The sequence below is a fragment of the Lactuca saligna genome, chromosome 4 (genome assembly GCF_052625555.1).
Source record: "Lactuca saligna cultivar CGN05327 chromosome 4, ASM5262555v1, whole genome shotgun sequence".
Lineage (NCBI taxonomy): Eukaryota > Viridiplantae > Streptophyta > Magnoliopsida > Asterales > Asteraceae > Lactuca > Lactuca saligna.
The window spans coordinates 40,043,874-40,054,089 of NC_136420.1; the positions used below are offsets into that span (position 1 = coordinate 40,043,874).

Below are 10,216 nucleotides of genomic sequence, written 5' to 3' on the forward strand. Positions count from 1 at the left end.
CTCTCAAAGCACCTCATAGCAGCAGACTTCCCTAGACTAAGGCATCACAAATCAGGCCACTCTAGTCCTAATATGAATACCTAGTCTACTAGCATGCGTATCATATCATATCATATCTCATAACACATATTGTAACAGTATTTTGGGGAGTTTACCGTTCGGGCGCTGGCTGACCGTACACACTTCTTCTTCTTTGGTTGTTTCAAAATCTCTTATCAATTTTTTTTTTGATTTTATTAATTAAAAATTTCTCAAATCCTCGGTTTGAGTTCAATTACGCCCTAAGGTGTATCCGAATCCCTCAAACCAAGGCTCTGATACCAACTTGTAACGACGTAAATTTTAAAACCAATTTTTCATTTTTGTAAACATCAAAAACATCGATTAATATTTCAAATCCAAATGTAAACAAAAATTTCACAACAGAATACGTCCCAAAGATCATAAAATAGTTTTCCCCTGATAATGTGTACGATCACGCCGGCGCCTTCCCACGGTCCTCGCTAGTACCTGAAACACATCAGACAACAACTGTAAGCATAAATGCTTAGTGAGTTCCCCAAAATACAACTTACGCACATATGCCTTTCCAGACCCTGACCTTCCGGTCCATGTGTCTCAGGGGACTTCCATCCCGACTAGGTAAACCTTCCAGTCCTACCCACGTCAACCTTACGGTCCACATCACAACACCTTCCGGCCCATAACATATTCGCCTTCCAGCCCATAATATAATGCCTTCCGGCCCATATCAAGCATATCATACATGGAACATATAACGAATAACTTATCACACATAATACATATATCTCTTAACATATCCGACCTTCCGGTCACACAGTCAAACCCTTCCGGGTACAGTATAGTGAGAAAACTCACCTCGTGGAAAGTCTAAGATCTCGCATCCTCGCTATCACCGAATCCCAATGACAACTCTACCTCGCCTAAACATAAAAATATTATTTAATACACAAAGACTTCCACCACTAAAACTTTACCCCTTATCATCATTCCTCAGAGGGTAAAAGACCATTTTACCCTTCCTTGACCTAAAGTCCTCATGTTGACCAAAACCCTAAAAGTCAACAAAAGTCAACCCTGAGAGTACGCGGGGCGTACTGCTAGATGTACGGGGGGCGTACATCGCCAATCCCCTGGATCGGGGTCTCCACCCAGTACGTTGTGCGTACTAGAAGTTACGCCCAGCGTAACCATCAGAATCAACCACTCTTCATTTCTGGCCTTAATCGGTTAAGCCATTACTCCAACTTCTAGATTCGTATCTTTTAGTGTGTCTAAACCCATATAGTCGGGACCTTTAAGCCTTGGCATGGTTGTAAGGGCTCCAACATCACATAACAACATTCTATTCCAACTCAAGGATCTAGATCTCATGCATGGTGCAATACCCACATCCAAGATGCCATTTTTATGAGTCTACAACTCCAATAGATTAGAAATATGAAGTATCTAAGCTTATGGAGGCCATTTGCACAAAAAGTCTCCACCTTTGGGACTTAAACCCTAGAAAATGATACTTTAAGCATGCAACATGAACCAGGTGACAAGATCCGAACTTTTTACCTAATAATGAAGCTTTAACCCTTGCAAAGCTCAGATCTACACTTGACCACCACTTCTAGCCTTTCCAATGAGCTCTTCTCCTCCTTTGCAACCTTGGAATGACACCACCAAGCTTAGAATACACACACAAAGGCTTAAGAACGAAGGCACACACTATTTAGGGTTTCACTCTGAGGGATGGTGGCTGAGAAGTCGAGCCACACATTCCTTTTATAGCCCTCCAGGGAGATTAGGGTTTTTAGATCTGGGCAAGTTACGCCATGCGTAACCTTGGGTACGCCCAGCGTACCTGAGGGGGAACGCGTCCAAATGAGGCGCGCGAGTACGTGCAGCGTACGCCTTGTACGCCCAGCGTACTCGCCTAACATGAAACCCTAAATTAACAACATAACCCAAAACAGAAGAATACCTGGATTCAGGCTGTTACATGGCACAAGGGCATAAGATGGATGAATCATCGAGTGGTTTTGTTTACAAGTTTGTATATGTATATATTTGTCGAATGACTTGTAATGTTATCGTTTATGTTTTATGGTCTGTATCGGAACATGACATCCCGAGTTTTGATTATATAAATGAAAATGCATCTCTTGATGAAATGCTTTGATAAATATTATTTTATCATGTTTTGTTTTGGGAACAAATTTCGCAACTCTTTCAAATCAAAAGGATTTACTCTGAAATTATTTTAAAAGCATAAATGAAAATCAGTCTTTTTTGGCCGTAATTTTAGGGATATCACGTAGAACATCACTAAAACTAGGTGTTACACACTCACACCATATATATATATATATATATATATATATATATATATATATATATATATATATATATATATATGAATATGGTGGTTGGTGGCAGAAGTAGTGACGATGGTCGTGGCATTAGCAGTAAAGGAGGTGTTAGTGACGATAACGGATACTCATATATTAATAAGTATATACTTCTTCATATATGAATAAATGTATTCATATATGAAAAAGTATATTCATATATGAATATATAAGTATATTCATATATGAATAGGTATGTGTCTATTCTCAAGTGATTATTCGTATATAAATTTGACCGTTGGTAGCAGAGGTAGTGATAGTGGATGTAGCAGTGGTGGTTGCAGTGGTGGGATGGTAGACGTGAGAATATACTTACCTTTATATTCTCATATGAATATATAACTACATTCATATAGGAATAAGTATGTGTCTGTTTTCAAGTGTTTATTCATATATGAATATGACGATTGGTGGCGGAGGTGAGGGTGGCGATGGCAATGGCAGTGGCAGTGGTGGTTGTGGTGACAGGGGTGGTAAACATGAGAAAATACATATCTTCATATTTACATATGAATAATACATTCACCTGTCGTACTGGTACGTTGGAGGGTTTTGCAGCAAAAAAATATGTGGCCCAGTGGTGGTGGTTTAAATGCACATATGAATATCATATTTGACTGTTGTGCCGATATGTGGGAGATTTTTACGACAAAAAAAAAATATGTGGCACAAATTTGTTTTCGCATTCTTAATTACATAATTGTTTTCATTTGAACCTAAGTATTAAATTACCTTAAATAATATTACGTTACCACACTTTCCTACGCCCAACGTTCGTCAAGATTCCTAATTTCCGATTCAACTTTAAACAATCATAACTTCTTCGTTTCAACCCTATTTTCGACGTTCTTTATATGCATGGAAAGGTATTAGCAAGCCCCACAATTATATCTAGTCTCTTTTAACTAAAAACATATCGAACTAAAATCCTTAATTCATGCAAGAAGCCTGAGATATCACCTTTTTAATTTTACCCTTTTGCTTCAAGGCAATCGAGGGCTCTAATAACCTGATCCATCATTATCAATCATCCGAAAGGGTCTAAAATCTATTAATTTGAATCCCAAGACCTTCACTTGATCAAGTTCGAGCACGATGTCCCAAAAATAGAACATCACTAAAACTAGGTGTTACATACTCACACCATATATATATATATATATATATATATATATATATATATATATATATATATATATATATTAAATTTGTGTCTATTCACAGGTGATTATATTAATATATATGAATATGGTGGTTGGTGGCGAAGGTAGTGACGATGGCCGTGGCATTAGCAGTAGGGGAGGTGTTAGTGACGATGATGGATACTCATATATTAATAAGTATATACTTCTTTATATACGAATAAATATATTCATATATGAAAAAGTATATTCATATATGAATATATAAGTATATTCATATATGAATAAGTATGTGTCTATTATCAAGTGATTATTCATATATAAACTTGACCGTTGGTGGCGGAGGTAGTGATAGTGGATGTAGCAGTAGTGGTTGCGGTGGTAGGATGGTAAACGTGAAAATATACTTACCTTTATATTCTCATATGAATATATAAGTATATTCATATAGGAATAAATATGTGTCTGTTATCAAGTGTTTATTCATATATGAATATGACGATTGGTGGCGGTAGTGGGGGTGGCAATGGCAATGGCAGTGGCAGTGGTGTTTGCGGTGACGGGGTGGTAAACATGAGAAAATACATATCTTTATATTTACATATGAATAATACATTCACCTGTCGTACTGGTACGTTGGAGGATTTTGCAGCAAAAAAATATATGACCTAGTGGTGGTGGTTTATATTCACATATGAATATCATACTTGTCTGTTGTGCCGATACGTGGAAGGTTTTTACGATAAAAAAAAAAATACATGCCACAGATTTATTTTCACATTCTTAATGACATAATTGTTTTCATTTGAACCTAAGTATTAAATTACCTTAAATAATATTACCTTCCTACACTTTCCATGTAGGTTACCTTCAAGGGTAACAAGGTTTAATTACATGTAATTAATACATATAATAAAAAAACGAAGAAATAAAAAAATTCATATTATCATTAAAAAAATATTATATTGATATCAATGTTAATTTATAGAGAATTAAAAATGAAAAAATTTTAATTTATACAAAAAAAATTCGATAAAAATAACAATCCACTATAGATGATCGACATTTGTTCTCAAGTTTTTTATTCATAATTGTTCTTGGTTATATATATATATATATATATATATATATATATATATATATATATATATATATATATATATATATATATATATATATATATATATATATATATATATATATATATATATATATATGGGTAAAGTGAATATATCTAACAACCTTATATAAGCTTAGGTACCTAACCACATTATGCTACATTGTTTTGCATTATATTTCCATTCTAATCGTCTAAGGTTCTTAAACTTCAATCCTTAACTTGATTTACTTCCAAGATTTTCATATATTCACCATTATATTCTTCCTACACCATTTGATTTGTAACGGTAGTATATGAAGCCCACCAGAAGGTCTCCGATAGAAAGACGTCATTTGAAGGAAGATAATGGTGAATGTCCAAAGATTTTGGAAGCAAACGAGTTATGAGGTTGAATTTTAAGAACTTTAGGTGATTACAATGCAAATATGATACAAAATTATGTAGTATGATGTGGTTAGGTACATAAGCTTATATAAGGTTGTTAGGTATATTCATTTTACCCTATATATATATATATATATATATATATATATATATATATATATATATATATATATATATATATATATATATATATATATATATATATATATATATATATTGGTAGGACATATTGTCATAAAAAATGCCATAGTCTTGAACATCCTATAAATTCATTGCATCATTCTCTTTCTTCTCCTTCTTGATGGATAAACGTAGGAGGAAGACTGGTCAATCCTCCACGAAGCACAATTCTGAGTTTGAAGGTGAGTTTTAGAAGGAATTAATCTACTGTTTTATTCAATTATATATATATATATATATATATATATATATATATATATATATATATATATATATATATATATATATATATATTTGAAAGATCAAGTCTAATTTCTTTAAGATATTACCAGTTTTATAACTTTGTGTGTTATTTAACTTATTTTATTGAAGTTATTTTCAAATGCCATAATATATTTAAGTTATATCTGAGTTCCCTTTGTTTTTGTTAAATTAACATAATTGGATTGGGATTGTAGTTACTCATGATAGATTTGGGTGCCACACCTGGTTACATCTCGAACTATATTATATGTCGTTTTGGGTAATGATTAGAAACCAATATAATTTTTGAGATTACGAGAATACTAGACATTATAATTTTTCAGATATTATATTTGTAAAATTTGCAACCAAAATGATCATTTGTTAGAAAGCCAACTACACACTATAATATCACACGTATTATGTTATTAAGTATGGTGTTTTTTTCGTTATTCTTATAATTAGAATGACAAATAAAACTGTTAAAAAGTGTGCAAAACATTCAAGTACAATATTCTTTTAATTTAAATTTACCAAACTATATTTTTTTTATTTACAATTTTATGCCAAAAGAATAATTATAAATTACGATCACGTAATTGGAGTTCAAAAGATTCAAATCACGCACAATATTGGTGATTGATTTTACCATCATACAAGTGAATTTTGCAGAGGTGAGCAGTAGAAAATGGGAGTTCATTGATATGAGCGAACAAGAAGAAGATATTATTTATAGAATGCACAAGCTTGTTGGTAACAGGTTAGCTTACTTTTTTTTTCGAATATAGAACTATCAGTGATAATTTTTTTTCTTAGATATTATGTTAGCCATTCATTTAATAGTATTATTGCGCTTGAAGATATATAAGATATATATGGAATCATTGGTCTATTCTCCGACATATATATAAAGACCTTATAAGGACATGGAGACTCGAATATATAAAGATATAAGTTACCATGTTACACCGAAATGATTAACAAAATATATATAAAAACATCAACATTAAATTATTTAGAAGATCATTATGCTAAAATTTTATACCCATTGCATTTACATGAAATTATTTGTGCCATGGATTGGGTTTCTTAAAGCTATTGATGACACGGTAGCTTGATTGTGTTTCATTTGATTGTTGCCGTACCTTTAACTAGTGGATATTCATATTGGTGACACCATAGACGAATCTCATCAGAATAATATACACAACATGTTCATTTTTTACTAGTAAACCGAAGATGAGTTACATACCGACTTTTCTAATAATTCAGAGTAAATACAATGACTTTGAGTTTGTTTGGCAAAACTATCTTGTAGCTAAAAGTTAGACGTTATAATTTTTGGTAGAAGTAGTTGCTAACTTTTAAAGGTTTAAAACTATTTAAACCAAAACCTAAAAACTCTCGAAAGCTACTTGAAATAGCTTTCGGATAATAAGTTTTATGTTTAAAAGAAAAGTTAAAAACTCATATCGTACGAATTTCTTTTTCAAATTCTGTTTTTACTAAAATCCAAAATTTCTTAAAGGTTGCCTATAAAACATCCGTAGAAAAAATAAAAAAATTAAAAATAAAACTTTTTAATAATTCTAGGAAACCGGCAAAATGTCACTCTTAACAGTCAAAAGCTACGTATCGTTTTATTTTACCATTATACCTAACATATGGCATTCTATAGACAAAAGTATAATGTAAAGTCAATTAGCACCTATTATTTAGGGAAAATAATGTAAAATGGCAATCAATAACCGAAACCATTAAACTTTTAATTGTTTATAATAAACAAACCAATTTTTTATTTTGGTATTAAAATACCTGAGATTATGAGTTTTATGGATTAAAATGACAATGAATACCGTCATTGTTTTGTCATGTCTAACTAATAGTATATTATAGTAATTTTTTTCAAATCACGACTTCAACTAAATAAATTTTAACCGATTAAAATGACAAGGTCACAAAATAATATGGTGTTGCTAATGGTTGTTGGTTGTGGTTTAAAAAAATAATTACAATAGATTTTTAGTTAGATGTGGCAAGGGCAAGTGTCTATTGACATTTTAATCGATAAAAATCATAATCACTGTTATTTTAAAACCAAAATAAAAAGTTAGTTTTCTTATCGGATACAATTAAAAGTTTAGTGACATAAAAAACAAATTTTGTTTTATTGGTTGTCATTTTAAATCATTTTCTATGTTATTTAACCATTATCATTATCATATAAATATCTAACAACTTAACAACATAGTTTTAGAAAACCAATATTTTTGTAAATTAGTTATGAAAGAAAAATGGCTTGTATTTGTGTGTATTTCATATTGGTGCGATATAGTGTCTTCTGTCTCTATTTTTATTGGAGTTTCCTCTTTCTTCTTAAGACCTCTTTTGTAAATACAATATTGGACTCAACATATATACTTTAATGAATCAGAATCCGCGTTCGTACCTCTTTGGCTTAACACATTATTTGTTTGACCTTATCGAGCCTCCATTTTTTAGGAGTAGAAATGTATTTCATATTGGTGTGATACGATATTTTATATCTTTATATATGTTTGAGTCTGTTATCTCTCCATAAAAGCTCTTCTAAAGATATAATATTGGACTCGAAAGTATATCTAATGATATTTAATTAATTGGGGGGAGTTGTTTGTATATATGGAGTTCATGTCGAAATCATTCATTAAATGCTAAAAGACAAGGTGGGGTTTGTTGGTACATATTTGGAATTGAACACGAATGATAATTTGTTTATCAGTTTGTACATGCTATTATTTCCATTACAATTTTTTTTTTTTTTTTAAATTGTGATAATTCTGTGGACCTAGAAGATACACATTATATATGTCACAAAATTTTTGAAAACGAACCAAACCATGAAAACAAAATAGATTTCTAAATCCGTAAATCACACTCCTTCGTTTATCTCTCCAAAACCACTAAATAGCAAAGCTTTCATACTCGAATTGAGTGAGAAATTGGAGTATAAAGCAGAGTAAGAAAAGAAGGTACAAGAGCATTAACTGTTTCCATTATAGTATTTTACTTTTACAACATATAAGATAAAAATTTGTAAAAAAATCACAAAAAATACCCTAATCCACGTTTAAAAATATGTATATAATGAAACATGACCAAAATACATATTAGCGATAAAAAGAATTCATTCGTAAGACCAAACTATAGTTTTGTAGTTTTTTTAAAAGTAAACGGTGACTAAAATGTCATAAATATTCAAAGCAGTGGCTAAAATATAATTTTATAAAGTTCAAGAGCTATTTTGTAATTTATAAGAAAGTTTAATTAAAATGCGTAATTGTTTATAGCTGCTATTTATTATATATTCATCTCACTCAAGTCAAACACAGGGCACACACACCCACTCACTTACACAAGGTACAACCAACAATTGAGGATCGGTATATAATTAGCCATTGTTTATTAATGATAATGGTAATGATTAATTTATATGGTACACATTTCAGGTGGGATTTAATAGCTGGTAGGATTCCAGGACGGAAACCTGAAGAAATAGAGAGATTTTGGTTAATGAGACATAGTGAAGCATATGAGGATTTAAGGAAAAGAGTAAAATCTTGAGTAATAAGGACTTTTTACAAGGGATATATATTGGAACATGGAGATATTTGATGCATAAATCGTACAATCTTGTGCGATGATTGATTGATTTGTTTTTCTATTAGGCTGGAGGGTGTCGTGTCACCGAAACCGCACTCCATTCGTTGTCACATAAGTGTTACGTCATTTTTACCACAAAAGTGTGGTTCTTTGTCACACCCAAGAAGTGGTGCCACACTTTATTTTAAAAAAAAAATAATTTAAATAAAAACTTTAATTTCTCCCCAACCAATCACAAGCTAGTCAATTTATACCCACCCAATCACAAGCTGTGATCATTTTTTACCGCACTGCGGTTCGAACCGCATCCTAGGGCGGTGTTCGCTGCTTATGTGACAAAACCGCGCTCCCTCTAGCGCACCACTCCCTCAAGCCTTATATATAGTCATGGCCGGCCTTGGAGAGGGGAAAAGGTGGGCCCGGAAAAAAAATAAAGTCCTAATTTTTAATTAAATTATCTAGAATATATAATATATAACATCATTTTTTCTAAAAAAATAAAATAATTATTTGCTAGCTTAGATGGTTAAGACGCGCGCCTTGAATCTTTTACTGCTATTTTACAATTTTTTTTTTCTCAAATTAATCATTTATAAGATTTGCTACTGAAGTTACACTATTGGTCTCTGAGTAGTTGCTCATTTTCCTACAACAACCCGTCTCATATTTTATTTTCCATTATAGTTTCCTAAATTTACACAAACTCACCCCTCGAGTCTAAAAATAAACCTTTGTATCATGTTAATTAATTTCATTCACATTTTTCTTTCCATATGACATTCAACACCCATATATTTAAATATAACAAATGTCTTTTAAGTATTAATTAAATTCTTTTATATATATATATATATATATATATATATATATATATATATATATATATATAACTCTTATAATAGATTTAAAAAGCTCAAAAGTCTAATCCAAATTTACAGATATCACAATTTAATACTCCATATGGTTGCCATCCTCTTAATTAAAGTCCTAACTTACGGTCCATAGTGTCACAAAAAAAGACTTAAGGTGTTATTTGTTTTTTCGAAACAAAAATGTCTGAAGTCTGCGGATCACCTCTACAACCC

At 31.4% G+C, this 10,216-nt stretch overlaps 1 protein-coding gene across 1 annotated transcript; it reads left to right on the forward strand.

Moving 5' to 3' along the window:
• Window positions 1–5,300: 5,300 nt before the first annotated feature.
• On the forward strand, window positions 5,301–9,180 carry LOC145041662 (transcription factor TRY-like). The gene is made up of 3 exons (XM_078989803.1): window positions 5,301–5,428; window positions 6,162–6,249; window positions 8,978–9,180. The coding sequence occupies exons 1-3, from the start codon at window positions 5,368–5,370 to the stop codon at window positions 9,090–9,092; spliced, it is 264 nt and encodes an 87-aa protein (XP_078845929.1). The 5' UTR covers window positions 5,301–5,367; the 3' UTR covers window positions 9,093–9,180.
• The last annotated feature ends 1,036 nt before the right edge of the window (window positions 9,181–10,216 follow it).